Source organism: Meriones unguiculatus, chromosome 7, assembly GCF_030254825.1.
Source record: "Meriones unguiculatus strain TT.TT164.6M chromosome 7, Bangor_MerUng_6.1, whole genome shotgun sequence".
NCBI classification, from domain to species: domain Eukaryota; kingdom Metazoa; phylum Chordata; class Mammalia; order Rodentia; family Muridae; genus Meriones; species Meriones unguiculatus.
In genome coordinates, this window is record NC_083355.1 from 20,995,079 (window position 1) to 21,011,792 (window position 16,714).

At 54.2% G+C, this 16,714-nt stretch overlaps 1 protein-coding gene and 1 long non-coding RNA gene across 2 annotated transcripts; one reads left to right on the forward strand and one right to left on the reverse strand.

The window, feature by feature from the left end:
• The first annotated feature begins 285 nt into the window (after nucleotides 1–285).
• Nucleotides 286–7,000, forward strand: P3h4 (prolyl 3-hydroxylase family member 4 (inactive)). Its single transcript, XM_021660739.2, has 8 exons — nucleotides 286–947; nucleotides 1,044–1,196; nucleotides 1,313–1,484; nucleotides 2,335–2,463; nucleotides 3,341–3,486; nucleotides 3,943–4,026; nucleotides 5,612–5,756; nucleotides 5,968–7,000. The coding sequence occupies exons 1-8, from the start codon at nucleotides 471–473 to the stop codon at nucleotides 5,988–5,990; spliced, it is 1,329 nt and encodes a 442-aa protein (XP_021516414.1). The 5' UTR covers nucleotides 286–470; the 3' UTR covers nucleotides 5,991–7,000.
• Nucleotides 7,001–14,431: 7,431 nt separating this feature from the next.
• Nucleotides 14,432–16,706, reverse strand: LOC132655134 (uncharacterized). The gene is made up of 2 exons (XR_009592776.1): nucleotides 16,394–16,706; nucleotides 14,432–14,867 (listed from the first exon to the last, which is right to left on the reverse strand). It is a non-coding gene; the product is annotated as an uncharacterized LOC132655134 (long non-coding RNA).
• Nucleotides 16,707–16,714: the final 8 nt, after the last annotated feature.

Genomic DNA, 16,714 nt, shown 5'->3' on the forward strand with positions numbered 1-16,714 from the left:
GTGCGGGGTTCACTAGAGGCGTGTTGCCCCTCGACGCTGGCGCGAGCGTTTGCGGGGCTACCTACAGAGTGTGCAAACGGGGGAGCTCTGGGAGGAAAAAAGAAAAAAAAAGACCAGAGTCTGGGGCTTCGGCCTGAGCGTAGGCAAAGTGAAGAGAGGTGGCATTTGAGGGGGAAACACTCCTCTCCGGTGGGGAGGGGCTTCCTGGGCGTGAAACGTAGCCCCACCCACCGGGTCCCCTGGGAGGGATGGGGTGGGATGGGGTAGGGTGGGGTCAGCGCTGCTCGTGGGTCCAGTCCAGCGCACGTAGCCGTCAACTGTCCGTCAGACACAGAGGGGAGTCCCAGCCTCCCGGCTCTAGCCCGGGCCCCGGCGCTAAGACCCAGCAGGAGCTCCGGGGAGTAGGGGAGAGTGGGCTGGAGGCCGTCGGTCCTGCGGCTGCTGGGGAGCCTCGGGGACGCGGCGCGGGCATGGCTCGCGCGGCGTGGGGGCTGCTGTGGCTGCTGCTGGGCAGCGCCGGCGCGCAGTACGAGAAGTACAGCTTCCGAGGATTCCCTCCGGAGGACCTGATGCCCCTGGCCACGGCCTACGGCCACGCGCTGGAGCAGTACGAGGGCGAGAGCTGGCGCGAGAGCGCGCGCTACCTGGAGGCGGCGCTGCGGCTGCACCGGCTGCTGCGCGACAGCGAGGCCTTCTGCCACGCCAACTGCAGCGGCCCCGCCGCCGCCTCGCAGCCCCGGCTCGAGCCCGGCCCCGAGGGAGACGGCGATGGCGAGGACTGGGCTCGGGAGCTGCGGCTCTTCGGCCACGTCCTGGAGCGCGCCGCCTGCCTGCGGCGCTGCAAGAAGACGCTGCCCGCCTTCCAGGTCCCCTACCCGCCGCGGCAGCTGCTGCGAGACTTCCAGAGCCGCCTGCCCTATCAGTACCTGCACTACGCGCACTTCAAGGTGGGCGCGGCACGGGCCGCCGTCGAGTTTCCCTAGCACGTGAGGCCCGTGGTGCGTCCGAGGCCCCACTGACCCACTCCCCACGCCCCCCACCAGGCGAACCGACTGGAGAAGGCGGTGGCTGCGGCCTACACCTTCCTCCAGAGGAACCCCAAGCACGAGCTGACCGCCAAGTATCTCAGCTACTACAGGGGGATGCTGGATATCGGAGATGACTCCCTTACGGACCTGGAGGCTCAGCCCTACGAGGTGTGGAGAGAGTGGGAGGGATGGCTGGCCTTGGGGCGCCTACCTACTCCCCACCCCACACACACCCTCTGCGACATCGGGGTTCCCTTGACTCCCCTTGCGATGCCCCCCTCCAGGCCGTGTTCCTCCGGGCTGTGAAGCTGTACAACAGCGGAGACTTCCGCAGCAGCACGGAAGACATGGAGCGGGCCCTGGCCGAGTACATGACGGTCTTCGCTCGCTGTCTAGCTGGCTGTGAGGGGGCCCACGAGCAGGTAGACTTCAAGGACTTCTACCCAGCCATAGCAGGTATCTACTGTCCCGACCACTGTGGGTATCCCTTACCCACAGAGCCAAGGCCTCCCAGGCCTCTCAACGCATGGCTATGTCCTGCAACAGCCAAGTGCTTAGAAGCTGCACGCGAATTAGGCCTTTTCTGTTTCCAGTCTGAAAAGAGAAATGCCGGTAGACATAGCAGGTTCCGGGGCAGTTAGGGCTATACAGAGAAACCTGGTCTAAAAACAAACAAACAAAAACAAAACAAAACAAAAAAAACGGTAGGCATGGGAGCGCACACCTTCAATCCTGGCACTTAGGAGGCAGGCAGGCTGATGTGTGTGTGAGTTCAAAGCCAGTCTGGTCTACATATTGAGTTCCTGAATAACTAGAGCTACCAAGTGAGACCCTGTCTCCAACAACAACAACCACAAAAGGGATGTGGAATTGACACCAGACAGGTGTGTGCAGAAAGCAGTTCTGGGCAGAAACACAACTAGTCTTTGGGTCCGTAACAACAAGGCTCCTCAAAGAGGGTGATGGTGAAGAACTATCAAAAAAAAAAAAAAAGAATGAATGAATGAATGAAAAAAATAAATAAAAAAGAAAAAGCAAACAAAAACAACAAACCATCAGTATGGTCTCAGGCCCACCTCAAGCTCCTCAGATATTCTCCCGGAACTCCCTCTGGTATAAAACAGGGGTTCAGCTGTGGGGGCAGGGAGCCCACATCCTGTACTGCGCGCCGGGCATTTTATACATGTTACCCCCTGAAGTCTTGATGTCCCTCTTGGGTAGGGAAGCAGGCCCCGAAGCAGAGCTTGGTCCCCACAGGGGGTCAGGTTCAGCACAGCTGGGTTCCTCATGGCGGCATCCTTCCCAGATCTCTTTGCAGAGTCGCTGCAGTGCAAGGTGGACTGCGAGGCCAGCCTCACCCCCAACGTGGGTGGCTACTTTGTGGACAAATTTGTGGCCACCATGTACCACTACCTGCAGTTTGCCTACTACAAACGTGAGCTTCCCGGATGGGCTGGGTGAAGTGGGGTAAGGAGTGTGGGAAAGGGCAGTCCCCGGGGGGTTCCCGAAACTCAGATGGTATCTGAGCTACTCCAGGGGGATGCTGTGGCAGACTCTGCAGCACAGGATGAAAGGCTGAGGGTGGTGGAGACGGGGAAGGAGCCCAGGCCGGGAGACGGGGCAGGTGAGAGGCCTCAAGGAGGAATTAGAGGCTGACTAGGTCAGCAGCACGGCTCAGCACCGGACAATGTATGTAGCCCTCATTCCTCTCACCAGCACCGCGCCACCGGCGTTCCTGGATCCGCTCTTCAGATTAAACTGGGGTTTCTAAAGGGCAAGAGACGATTCGCCCCAGGACTAGGGAGTCACAGAGCAGTCCTGACATCGGCTGGGGGTGGGGCGGGACAGGCCCTGGACCCTTCCTACAACGCAGGGTTGTCACACTTCAGGGGCTGGAGCTTTGAGTGGCAGTGGCAGGGCTGAGGTCAGGGACCGGGAGACGACTCTTCTGAGGGCCGTGGCAGAGAGACCGAGGACCTGTAACTCCCCCTCACTCACTCACTGTCCTCTTCAGCAACTCAAGCAGTTTATTTAATCCCGAGTGCCTCCAACCCTTTGTCTATAAAACGCAATGGCAGTGACTGAGGGCGTACCGGTGACTCACGATGCCTGGTCGCGGGGCAACACCCAGGACCTGCTGCGCTGTGTTGTCTTGGGCGGGGTGAGGGGCCCCAGCAGATATTCTGGGAGGTGACTGGGGTGGGGGCAGAGGCAGCAGGCTTTGGTTGGAAGGTAGGGCTGGGGTGGGTGGATTTCCTTTCAAGGGAAACATCGGGGTCGCCCCTTCGCCCCTTACTCTCTCCTGCCTGCAGTGAACGATGTGAAGCAGGCCGCCCGCAGCGCTGCTAGCTACATGCTCTTTGACCCCAAGGACAGCGTCATGCAGCAGAACCTGGTGTATTACCGCTTCCATCGAGCTCGCTGGGGCCTTGAAGAGGAGGACTTCCAGCCCCGGGAGGTGGGCACTGCCATTAGTGAGGTGCTGGCCTCATGTGCAGTTTTGTGGTTTGGGGGGGGGTGTGGAAAAAGACCTCCTGGCTTCCTTGGAAGGCTGGAAAGGAAGGGAGGCAAATAGGTGCCCCACATGCGCCTGCTTCTACCTCAGTGCTGTCCTTTCAGCTTCCCCCCTGTCAGGAGCCTGTTAGCATGAACCAACGAGAAAACCCCTTGGGAGTTTAGGGCAAGGCAGGCAAATATGGGCCCCATGGTGCCACCCCTAATTTCCATGCCCGTGGCAGACATTACTAATGGGTTGAAGCACCCTACTCTTTCTGGACTCCTCAGAATCCTTCTTAGTCCAGTGTTCCAAGTTAGCCAGGAATTCTGTGAGCTGATTCCATTTCCCCCCACCCGAGCCCTATCACCTGCTATCTGGCAGACGGGTCCGCCTCACCCTGTCCTTCCCTCCTCCCAGGAAGCCATTCTCTACCACAACCAGACCTCTGAGCTCCGGGAGTTGCTAGACTTCACACACATGTACCTTCAGTCAGATGATGAGGTGAGTGGCTCCGGGTGACAGTGCTGGGCCGTGAAGAGGACAGGCTCTTTCCTGAGGCCACCGTGTGTGACAGCTCCAGCTGTCGTAAAGCAGGGGTTTCCCGCTCCCCATCTTACCTCCCTTTCCCCACCACCTTAGTGTTGCCATGGGCCCTTTCTCTCCCTGGCCCAGCTCGAGTGATAGCTCCGCTAGGGAGCCCTTGCTGGATGTCCTGGCTCTCCCCTGGCCTTACACTGGCCTCCCTGCCTGTCTGGCCACCTGGCCTGAGACCCAGAGTTACACATAGTCCCTCTCCATCTTGACGTGGCCAGCTGGTCTCCTTGACAACTGCATCCCAGGACAGGAGACTAAATTATCCCCAGCTACAGCACCTGGCGTTATGCTCATGCTCAGGAACTGAGTTTGAACCAGTGGACAAATGGCTGAATGAATGAATGAATGATACCAGGAAGAGCCAGTTCAGAGGGAGGGTTTGGCAAGCCTGGATTTAAAAAAAAATGTTTATTTTTATTTCATGTGCGTTGGTGTTTCACCTGCACGTACGTATGTGTGAGGTTGTCAGATCCCCTGGATCTGGAGTTGCAGTTGTGAGCTGCCACGTGGGTGCTGGGAATTGAACTCAGGTCTTCTGGAAGGACAGCCAGGGCTCTTAATTGCTGAGCCACCTCTCCAGCTTGGGTTTCTTGAGGGATTGCTGTGTAGCCTGTTCATTCATCCCCTCAGTATATCCACTGTCCCCCACATTCTGTGAACTTGGAAGCAGGAAGCATTGTCACACGTTGGTAGGCTTTGGTGCTGTTCATCCCAGCCCTGTCACTTGTGAGCCGGTTAGCCTTAGTGTGTCCGTCTTAAGTAACTTAGCAAAATCCTGCTTCTTCGTGCTCTTTGACTTTGATTGTGGTGACAATTAAACGAGATTATTTAAAGCACCAAATATGCAACTGGCGCCCAGCAGATGCTCAGACCATGCAGCAGTTTTTTGATGACAGTCACTTTTGGCCTGCCGTTTGCCAGACGTCAAGCTTGGCTTGCACTAAATAGCCGAGAGGAACTGTCTCCCAGAGCTTCTCATGAGGGAAGCACAGCTCCAGAGGCCAGCATGGGCACCAGCCAGGGTGACGCTTGAAGGCCTCAGCCTGGAGTGGACATGTGGCTTTGGTGGAATCCGCAGGCCCGTCCAGGTCAGGACTGCAAAGGCCTTCCTGGCAGGGAAGCGTGAGCCAGAAGACAAAATGCACAGACTAGCAGTGTTCTCACCGGGTGTGGGCCCAAAGGTGGGGCTGAGGCATAGGCAGCAGTGCTTATGCTAGCATCCCGCCTCTGCTGGTGGAGCCCCAAGTGTCAGCTCCCTGGAGTGGCACCCAGCAGGACAAACCCTGGCGTTGCCCTTGGGTTAGACGCTGACAGTGGGGAGGGGGATCTCGGGCCTGCCTGCTCACCTCCTGCCAGGACCACACCAGAAAACCCGCCGAAGCGGGCGGTGGGGCTGAAAGACAGGGGGGAGGTGTCCCGATTTGAAGGGGAGCCCATCTGGATGTGGGCCTGCTGTGACTCAGCTTCTGCTCCCAACCCTGGGCTGCCCTAGATGGAATTGGAGGAGACGGAAGCATCCCCGGAGCCTGAAGAACCCCCATCTGACGCCGAGTTTGAAGGCGAGGGTGACTACGAGGAGGGCCTGTATGCCAACTGGTGGCAGGAGCCGGATGCCAAGGGTGATGAGGCTGAGGCTGGTCAGTAATGGATTGTGATAAAGGGTTGGGGACACAGCTTGTTGGGGACAGGGGTTCTCTCCCTAGCCTGTGGTTCCAGTGGGGTACAGGTGGGTGCTGCCACCTGCTCCAGGGAGTGGCAGCTTGTTAGTGATCTACCTCCTACTGGAGCAGTGCTCAGACACCTGTTGGCTTGGGCAGGACTAACTCTTGCTCTCCCCTTCCTTTTCAGAACCAGAGCCTGAACTGGCATAAGAATGGTGACACGGCATGCCCTTCAAGCTCAGGATGCCTGGCTGGCAGCAAGAACTATTTATTAAAATTTAAAATGGCCGGGTGTAATGGCGCACGCCTTTAATACCAGCAGCCCCCGGGAGGCAGAAACAGGAGGATCTCAGAGTTTGGGGCCAGCCTGGGCTACAGAGTGAGATCCAGGCCAGGCCAGGCTACAGAGTGATTTCTCGTTTCAAAACAAAAACAGCTGGGTGTGGTGCACAGGCTTTTAATTGCAGCACTTGAAATGCAGAGGCAGGTGGATCTCCGTGAGTTCCAGGCTAGCCTTGCCCATGTAGTGAGTTCCAGGCCAGTCAAGGCTACATAGCGAGACTCTGTCTAAACAGTAAAACAAAAAACCTCAGAAGGGACACAGCTAACCTAGCTCCCACCCAGACCCCACCCCGCCTTTCTGTGTCCTTGAACCGCAGAATGGTGGCCATATTGCTGGTTGGCAAGTGAGTTGTTGGGGTCCCTCTCCCCCTTTCTGCTCCTCAAGGTGGGCGTTCTGTCTTCCAGCTTGAGTCTCCCAGGACCAAGGCCAGCCAGGTGACAGCTGATGGTTGTGTCTGGGCTGCAGATCGGGTTGGGAAGAACTCTGAGCTCGAGAGTTCTGGTGCTCAATAAATGTTTATTGTGGAATGACTCACTGCACTTGAGGCCAGTCTCCAAGGCTGAGCTGTGTGGGTACAGGTCCTTGCTTCCCTCCCTCTGCCAGTCTTCCCTTATCTGTGCAATGCCAGCTGGTGTACCCTGTGGCCTTGGCAGGTCCTCTTACAGCCCTGACATCTGATTGAAACTGAGGAGCCCTGTTAGCTGTGTGCAATCTCAGACCTGCCACCAGGCGGCATGAAGACATAGTTCCCCCGTAGCCTTCGTAAGATGGTGGTTTCAGATTTCTAACCAAAGTTTGGCTGGATTGTTCTAGACCCAGGGCATCCGGCTTGGGGCTTAGAGTGATATGAAGAGGGCATTAAAAGACATTCACTACATGTTTTTCTTTCCTGGAATTTCTGTAGAATTAGAGTTCACTCGTCCAACCTTGCATTGGCCCTAGGGGACAGGAGTCTGGAGGAGCAGGGGCAAGGCTGTTGTTATAGTAACTGCTGTCCCTACTGCCGTCCCATTGCAGGGAGTTAGGGACAAAAGGGGTGCTTTCAAGAGGAACCCAGGGTCAAGGCCAAGAAGGTGACAGCCAGCTCTGTCTAACTCTACGCCTCACCAAATTCCCAGGGACAGAGGTCTCTGTGACAAAGGGTGAAGTTGACCCAGGGAAGGGCATGCAGTTCTCACTGTCACACCCCTGCTTCCGGGTGCCAGATGACCTTTCCTGGGACCCAGGTCCCTCTGTATCCTAGAAGACTGGTGTCCCATGTGTCTTTCTGAGGTTCTGATCCAAGAGGTGGAACTGGGTTCAGGATAGGGCAGAGGTAGCTCCTCTGTAACCTCCCTTCTCTACCGTAGGAGAGCCCGGAGTAGTTTCCTGAGGGCCCCAAGGTTCCAGGATGGCTCTCCCCCCGTCCCCCTCCCAGGCTGTTGCGCTGTCAGCATGTAGTGGCCCACCCCCACCCCCCACCCCAGGGAGGGGCTACCCTCAAGGTCTGGCACCACCTGGTACCTGGAGCAGGATGTGCTTGAGCTTGTCTGCACAGATGTGCGCTGCTGTGAGCACCAGGCTCTGGAATCTGGACTGCTTGGGTGTGGGTCTGAAAAGTGCCTGTGGGTCAGAGTGTAAAGGTGTGTGTGTGTATGTGTAAGCGTGTATGCGCACGCAGGGGCAGTTGTCTTTCAGTGTGTACGCATCTGACCATATATGTGAGCGCCTCAGTGTGTCTTGGGAGGGTGTCATTCGTCCACACATGTATTGAGCACCTTTTATGTACCAGGCGCTGCCGCAGGTGCTGGGCACATGATCGTGAACAAAACAGGCCAGTCACCCCACCCTGTCAGAACTGTTCCACCGGAGGCAGGCGGTGAACTGTCGATCTTATCTAAATTGTGAGTACGCCAGGACTCAGGAGGCAGAAGAAGGAGTCTCTCGCCCCAAGTTCTGGGCACCCAAGGCTACCTAGGAAGACCCCATCTAAAAACAATTGAGTTCTGCTAGATATCTCAGAGAAGAGAATAGAGCCAGGTAAGGGGGATTCAGCGTGCTGAAGGGCCTCAGATTACATGTGTGACTGTGACTGTTTCAGTGTGTGTGTGTGTGTGTGTGTGTGTGTGTGTGTACCATTGGCCAGCCACCCCTAGGAATCCTGTCCAGGCCCTCAGCCAGTCCAGTATGCCTCACTCAGTTCTCCTTTCTCAGGGAACTGGCAGCACCTCCCACCCCTCCCTAATGTGAGCCTCTCCCATTGCCCAGCCAGCTGGCTCCCCAAACCGGTGAGACAGAGTCCCAGCCAGTCTCCGCGTGGGCCCTCCAGCCCATTCTCTCTCAGCCCCACCCAGTCCAGATGCTCTCACCTCTCCTCACCCTTCCTATGACACCCCGCCAGCTCTTCCATTCTCAACAATATGCTGGGTGGAGGTGTGGGATGGGCTGTGACCTCACACAGTCGACCAAACTCAAGAGATGCTGTACAAGTGTTTTGGATCCAGAAACTGGATCCCATCCATATGAAAGCAGAACCCTGCAGGGCAGAGTGCCTCCCAGGTACCAGGCACATGATAACTGTTATCACCTCAAAACTGGCCCCTCTATTCCGAGGGAGTTGGAGTGGTGCTCAGAAAAAGGGAAAGGGACATGTTATGATCTGAAGGAAGGTCAGACGGAAGGGAGAGGCCCTGGGCTTTGGGCCGTCAGCTGGGGCCAAGGAGAGCAGTGCAGGTGTTGAACCCCTACTATGTTTAACTGACAGGGAAGATTGAAAAGGGAGGCGGGGGGAGGGAAGGAGGGAAGAAGGTAAGAAAGACAGAGGGAAGGAGAAGGAGCAGAGTCCTGGTGTCAGGCCCATGGGATGTTGGGGTCACTTAGGACAGCAGCTTCCTGACTTCTGAGAGTGATGGTCAGTGGAAGAAAGGGAGTCCCATTAGCTCCCCCAAATTCTCTTCTCAGCTTGAAAAAAAAATTATATATATATATATAGATATTATATATATTGCCAGTCAAATGTAGCATTGAAATACTGCTTGCAACTTTTTTCCTGCTTACAACTTTTATGGCAATAGCGTTAGTACTGACAACCTACTATGATGGGATCAGCCTTGAAAAGAACCCCTAAAGAGGCCGGAGAGATGGTTCAACATTTAAGATTACTGGCTGCTCTTCCCAAGGACCTGGGTTTGATTCGCAGCACTCACGTGGCAGCTCTGTACAACTGTCTGTAACTCCAGTTCCAGCGGGGTCTGATGCCCGCTTTTGTCCTTTGCACGCGCTGCATACATGAGGTACACAGATGTACTTGCAGACGAAACACCCATACACATAATACAACTTTTAAATTTAAAGATTAAAAAAAAAAAAAAAAGGAAGAATCCTTAACGTCTCATCCGATGTGGCCTGTCTCTGAGAATAGGATCTCCTCTGGGAAGAAAGAAGGGACCCTTCACCATGTCACATGGTCGTGCCAATCTGGCACTCTGGAGCTAATAACATTACCTAACAAAGACCTGGCAACCACAGTGCCCAGGGCCACCATCCTTGTCTCCCAACTCTGGTTTTCCTTTAGGCCTTCTTTTACAGTGTCTCTCCAAGATGAGCCCTGGAAGATGGCCCTGATTTCATGGACAGGGAAACTGAGGCCCCAAGAATCTGGGTTGGACTCCAGGGCTGGGACCAACTCTGATCTGGACTAGCTCTGGTTCCAAGATGACTGGGGATTCACTGGGAGTATGCCGGGAGCTATGGCTGCAACAAAAATTCCAGGCCCAGCGTGAGGGCCCATCACCTCATAATCAGCTCCCTGGGTCTCAGCCGGCGCCAGTGCTCTTGGATAGCATCTCTTTTGTCCCCTGAAACAGCCCTTGGTCTAGAAGCACCTGTTCTGCCCATGACTCAGGTGGAGAAACTGAGGCAAGGCGAGGGTGTGCTTGTTTGCCCTCCCCCCACATGCATATATGCTTGACCCCTTGACTGCCTGAAAGAGCTCTCTAAGGTCATGAGGAAAGCAAAGGCCAAGGGAACTTGACATTTTCTATTTGGCGTATCAGGCTGGGAGTGGAGCTCAGAGAGTTTCGACAGCCAGGTGTAATGATACGGAACTGTAATCCTGGCACTCCAGGGGTGGAAACAGAAGGATCAAAATTTCAAGATCATCCTCAACTGTGTGCAACTTTGAGGCCAGCTTGGGCTTTGTGAAACTCCATCTGGGAAGAAAATAAATAAATGGGAGGAGGAGGGAGAGGGTGTAATTGTGTGTTGCTTGGATGGAGTCAGAGGTGACCGTACCCGATTTCCTCTTAATGACCTCAACCACTTGGCTAAATTTCCTAGGGTCTTCCTGGAGGAGGAGGCTAATAAGGGATGGGATCAACAAGTCCAAGTGGGAAGTCTAGCTTTTCTCCTTGGCCTGCCCAAGTACAGATTGGGGGGGGGGGTGTTTGAGGGCCTCACAGTCACGCACAATGATTACATTGTTTTGTTATCTTGGAATGAGTCCGTCATAGAGGTAGGGTCAGGCCTGGATGTCAGAAAATGCATGTCCTATGACTTTAACCTTTAGCAGCTATTTCCATCACTGTGCTGTTTATTTATTTTTAATACATTGGTATCCTCCAACATAGAAAACTCTCATGGTGTCTGGAACTCCTGCCCCCCCCCCGCCCCATACGCACCCATCCAGCTGGCTTCTCTCCTTCACTCTTATCTACAGCTCGGTCCTGCCTCTCTCCCTCTGTTCCCCTCCCCCTCGCTACTTCCAGGTTCTCTGTTGGGATCATAAATTATCCATGAGCTGTAAGTTGGCTGCTGCTTCAATTGGGGCTGAAGTGCTGATGAAATATTCAAGGATCTCAACTCTCACATTCCCCAGGGGCCTGGCCCTAGATTCCGAGGCCTGCTCCAGTTCCTCCTAAGTCACTGAGACCTTGGAGGTGTGTGTGTCTGGTGGTCTCTCTGCTTCATCTATCCTTGTGACTCTGTTTGCTGGGTACCACAGGTGGTGACTTAGAGGAAATAAGGTCAAGGTCCTGGTTTAGCGCCTGGGCAGGGGGTGCTGTCTGTCCCCCAGACTTCTACCCTGGCTCTCTAGCCCCAAAATGTTCCTAAAGGCTTACCTCAAGACAACAGAAATTAAGCTTCAAGAGTCAGTCCTAGCCGGGAGTGGGGTGGGGTAGGGGGGTTGCGCACCCCTATAATGCCAGCCCTTGGCAGAGGCAGGCATCTCTCTGTGAGTTCCAGGCCAGCCTGGTCTACAAAGGGAGTCCAGGACAGCCAAGGCTACACAGAGAAACCCTGTCTTGGAAAACAAAAAACAACAACGAAAATCAGTCCTTGCCTCCTCCTCCCCCCAGGACCCCACCCTCCCTGGGCTGAAAAAGAGAGATGGCTCTAGCCTCAAGTTTCTTATGTGTACATGGGAATGGAGGTCCAGTTTTTCCCAAGAACTCCAAAGTGGGAGAAGTATGTGTATGTGTGTGTGTGTGTGTATGGTGTCCTGCAAGCAGGTATGACCACACGCACAGGTGCAAGCTTGCTCAGGAGCGCTGGCTGGCCTGCCTCTATGTGGGAAGGGCTCCTGGTTAGTCTCAGGCATTTCCCAGAGCTTGTGGAGAGAAGGGCAGAGGTAGGGAGGGGCCGGCAGGCTGACAGGGCAGGTGGAGCCCCACCTGTGTCAGTCTGTGCATGGACTCACCGAAGCCTGGAGCGGAAAGCTGAGTGACTCAGGTGGCAAATGTCTCACTTGTCCCCTTTCCCATCCCCCCAAACTACACAGCTGGGGCCTGCTAGCAGTTGCTCGGAGGAAGCTCTCCCAAGACACACTTAAGTGAATACCCAAGTCACATGCCCATCCTGAGACTTCACTGGTGGGGGTTGGGGCAAAAGGAGAGCAGCTGTCCTGGGACTTTATTCTAGAAGGTTTGTAATGGGTAAGGGGGACAGCCCAGGGTAGACATTCTCTGAAGAGGTGCCTGAGTTCTTCTGGGTTGCCCTTCCCCCACCTCTGGTATCTAGCCCTGGCCTGTACTATTTCTGTTTCCCCTATCTCTGTTTTCTTGTCTCCCTGTTTTCTTTTTTGGCATTCCACCCCGCCCACATGCCTTGCTGTGAAGTGTCAGGGCTGTCGCTGGAGCTACCTCTGTAATTAGGAGCCATCCTTGGCTGCGAGCACACCCACAGGACCAGCTGTGGGCCAGCATCTGGCCTCAAGGCTGCTCTGCAGAGCGCAGTGGCACAAAGATGGCAGGAATGCTCCCAACCCTCCTCGAGACTGCTCCAGCTCTGGCTGAAGTGGGGATCACTCCAGCAGGGAGTCCAGAGACCTCCAGGGTCTTCTGCTGCTTGGGGTTCCTACCCAGCCCTGAAGGGGTCATACCGAACAAGCCCCGCCCCCGACATCCATGGGCAGGGGCCAGAGGACCTGCAGAAGCTCTCGAATAGGCCGCAGATCGATAGACGTTTCCGAGCAATCTGTTAATAAAGCAATCCCAGCACAAAAGAACCCCACAATGGCCACCATAGGTCAGGAAGGGCCTTAGAATTCTTTCTCTGTCAGAACATGATAGCCCCAGAGAGAATTGTCCTTAGCTCCCAGCACTTGGGACATCTACCTTCCCTCCTTCTGTCTTTGCCCACAACACAAAGCTGCCTCTGGCCCTACACATGTGTGAGGATACACAAGTTGAATTTGTGTATCGTTGGCCACATCCTTCCTTCCACCTTGCCGCAACCGGACTTGTAATTTCTTTGGCTTACCACCCACAAGTGCCAGGACCTTTGGGACAAAAGACCGTAGTAAAGGACTCACAGGCTGAGAAGCAGAGTCCACGCTAGGCAAGGAATGCCTGGGTTTCTGGTACCTCACATCTGCAGCCTTCTCCCCTCCTTGACTCTGGGTGGAGACCCAACCTCAAGAGGGCCAGGCCAGGGATGAAAAGTTGGAACTTTAAAAGGATAGGACCCAGGACAGAAGGCCTCTTCCCCAGGCCTAAGGATGGCTCTGCACCTCACATGATAGATGAACATGCCCACGAGGCCAGGAGATTGCCTTTGATTTTAGATCTGCCCAGAGAAACTTCAGCTGTTGGTAGTTGGTTCTTTTTGTTGATGTTTGAAAGCCAGGGCAGAGACCCCTGCGTGAGTCAAAGGTAAGCCTACATTGGCCCTTTCCAGAAGTGGCTATCTCTTAGGCCATCTGAGGCTGAAAAGAAGGTCTTTGTATAGGTATGTGAGTGTGTGTGCATGCCTGTGTGTGTGTGTGTGTGTGTGTGTGTAACGCAGGCTGGTGAGATGGCTCAGTGGCTAAAGCTATTTCCTGTGCATGCCTGGGAATCATGAGTTGAGTCTCCAGAACCCACATATAAAAATGATAGGAATCCTCAAAGTCCACAAAGTTGTCCTCTGACCTTCACGGGGCATGTGATGGCGCACCCATCCTCATCACATATAAGTGTAATAGTTATTCAGAAAAAAAGATGAAGAAAGAACCGAAACTCTCTTGCCTCCTTATTTGGCCCAGAGGCCTACAAGGAGACACGGGGAAGAAATGACATAAGCAGGGGAGGTGTCCTGACTGCTCTGGACAATGTCTGATTAATGTTCACCTCTGCCTTGAAGAGGCTTCCCCAGTGCACAGTCCCTCATCTCTATCATTGGCTTCTGTGTTTGGTGAGCTTGGGATGGGCCCTATTACTCCCGACTCTCAGGCTCCACAAGGCTGCAAGGTTGAGCAAATCTCGGTAGCCCAGGGATTTCGCTCCTAGTGAGCTCCAGGCAAGACAAATGTGAGGTTGAACTGCAGGGGTAGGAAGAGTTGAAGCTGGACGTCAGAAGAAACTCACCACCATCAGAAAAAAAGGAGACAAGGGCATTTGCTATAAGGGAGACTGCAGAATTTCCCTTTTTTGGAGATTTGTCAAATACAAAAATTCTTGCCTTTAAAGGCTGGGAAACAGAAGGTTGAGTGAGATGGCCTTGTGCTCTGTCCCTCAAGTTCAAGCTGCAGAGGAGACCATGGTCACAGTCATGTTCATCTCTACTCCTAAGTGTCTCCTTCCCCACAGGAGACCAAATCCCCTATGCAGACAGCCGATTCCAGGAAAGACTATTTTCTGATTCCTTTCTGTATCCTCAGATGCAGCTGAAGCCCCCGTGCTTGGCAGGCACACAGTAGGGAGATTAGGAAACACACAGGAAATCCATCCATCTGGGAGGAGTTGGCTCTGCTTTCTACGTTGGAGCCTCCACTCGGGAGTTTAGCTTTGGCCTCGACCACAACCTGCTGTGGCTTGTTACATACTAAGACAAGCAGACAAGCCGGGGTGCATTCTGGGGACAGGAAGAGTTTATTCGGAAGTCCCAATCCTTCCCTCCGTTCCACCGAGGCTACTACATCCCTCTTTACAGCCTTCCCCTTGGTGTAGGTTGGCTGCGATGAGGAGAAAGGCGACGGAGAAACCTGCAGGGGCTTAGAGAAGCGGTGTGTGACTGGGTGGGCAGAATGAGCAGAGGGTGGAACTCTGGCAGAGGCAGCAGCTTGGGGTGGCGAGCTCTTCCTAAATGCTGGGCTGATCACTGCCTTACGTGGAGGATGGCAAGTAGGCAGGTGGGGGGCGGGGATTAGGTAGAGATAAAGATCCCCAGGTAGGTTGGAGGGGTTGGGAGTCAGGGAAACAGCAAAGGGGAGTGGTCCTGGCAACCTGGCATGGGCAGTTGCAACTAGATCTGGGATGCTGCTGTGGTCCTGCCTCTTCCAGGAAGACCTATCGGATGGAAGAGAACAAGTTAAGCCTCGTTCCTTTCTCTGTTGGGAAAATGTGGTCAAACATATTGTTAGGATACTTTCATCTGGAGTTATTTTAGCCCATAAGCGTCCCCCTACCCCATCCTTCTGTGTGTGTATATGTGTGTGTGTGTGTGTGTGTGTGTTCAGGAAATCCTTTTCTAAACAGCCACTCCCCAGCCCCCACCCACACGGGCCGTTTACTCTTGTCACTCTGTCAGCTCTCTGAGAGTTAGGATACTTTTCATTTTCTGTGCAGCCAGGGTTCTAAACTGGCCCCCAGCATACCGCTGGTACTCAGTATTCGCGCTGAATGAGTGAATGCCCATAGGACCCTTGGTTCATGGTACAGCCACAACAGCATTCATCCCACCCAGGAGGAAATAGCTATTGAGTTCTGGATAGCCAACTGGCCGTCCTTGCCCACTATGGAGGGGCTTGCTGCCCGCCTCTCCCGCTTTTGAAGATGAGACCTGGAGTTGGCGTCCACCCTAGCGTCTTTCTTTCCAACTGATGTCTGACTCTCCCCGTCAAACCCACCAAAGCTTCCTTACGCCATCAGTTAATCTTTGACGGAATTGCTGCTCTTTTGCCTGTTTCTCCCTGGAGCGATGGTTTCCTCCCTCCCATTTCCACCCCCTCCCCCACCGCAACTGACCCTTCTCCCGTTCTGATACTTGGGAACCAAACTATTACTACGGGACTTGGTGACACTTGAAGTAAGGCGTCCCAGTTTGATGCATACCATATTCCCTAGTCTTGTGACCTCTTTGTATTACATTTTATTTACTTTTATGTGTGTGGCGCTGGTGCCAAGGCAGGAGAATGGAACACAGAGGGCAACCTATGGGACTTGGTTGTTTCCGGGTACCAAACTCAGGTTGTCACACTTGCACACCTGAGCTACCACACAAGCCCATTAAAAATATTCTTTTAGTGCAGATAATTTTGAACTCACTCTGTAGACCAGGCTGGCCTCAAACCCACAGAGATCTGTCTGCCTCTGCCTCCAGAGTGGGATTAAAGGCATGTACCACCAATGCCTGGCTGCTCCAACAGTTTTGAAGCATTGTCTCGAAGTGACCATATCATTGGTTTAAACACTGACATTCCTCAGCTGCTTAAGTACCACTTCAAAGCTTGCTTCGTTTAATCTCTCCAAGCTAAGATAGATAAAGCTAATGAACCCACTTTACAGATGAGAAACAGGGTGAAAGGTGAACTAATTGGCTTAAGGTCATACAAAGATTAAGGGGAGAACCCAAAAGCAGGCCTGCTAATTCTAAATAGAAGGAATACTCCATCTTTTGTAGTTGGGGGGGAGAGAAATTTCATAGCACAAAGCCTATGAAATGCTTTACAAACATCTTTTTACTACGCTGAGGCAAGAATGAATAAGCCTGACGCTGAGTTGGCTGGCCAGTGAAGGCGTCAGTCCTTTTCCCATGCCGCCCCCTGACTCACCTGTTGGACAGGTAGGGGGAAGGGGAGAGTAATGAGTCTTACCTGCTCAGGGCTAGGGTGGGGCAAGACACGCCCCACCTGTTCCATTGGCTTTTTCCTTAGTCCTACTGACAGCCCCCTGTCCAATCATGAGGGAGAAACTTTCTATTTGCCAATAGATGCAGAGTGAGGATGAGACCTCAAGTTGGCGTCCACCCTAGAGCCGACTGGCAGTCCCTGGGGCCAATAGTGAGCGCATAAACAGAGGCGGCCGTGGTAGAGGTCCGGACTCGAGGCCCCGCCCTTCGGTGGGATAGTCAGCCCGGGCAGCCAGTGAGCTAGCTTCAGCGGGTGGGAGTCTCCCTAGGGGGCGGAGCTTCGAGG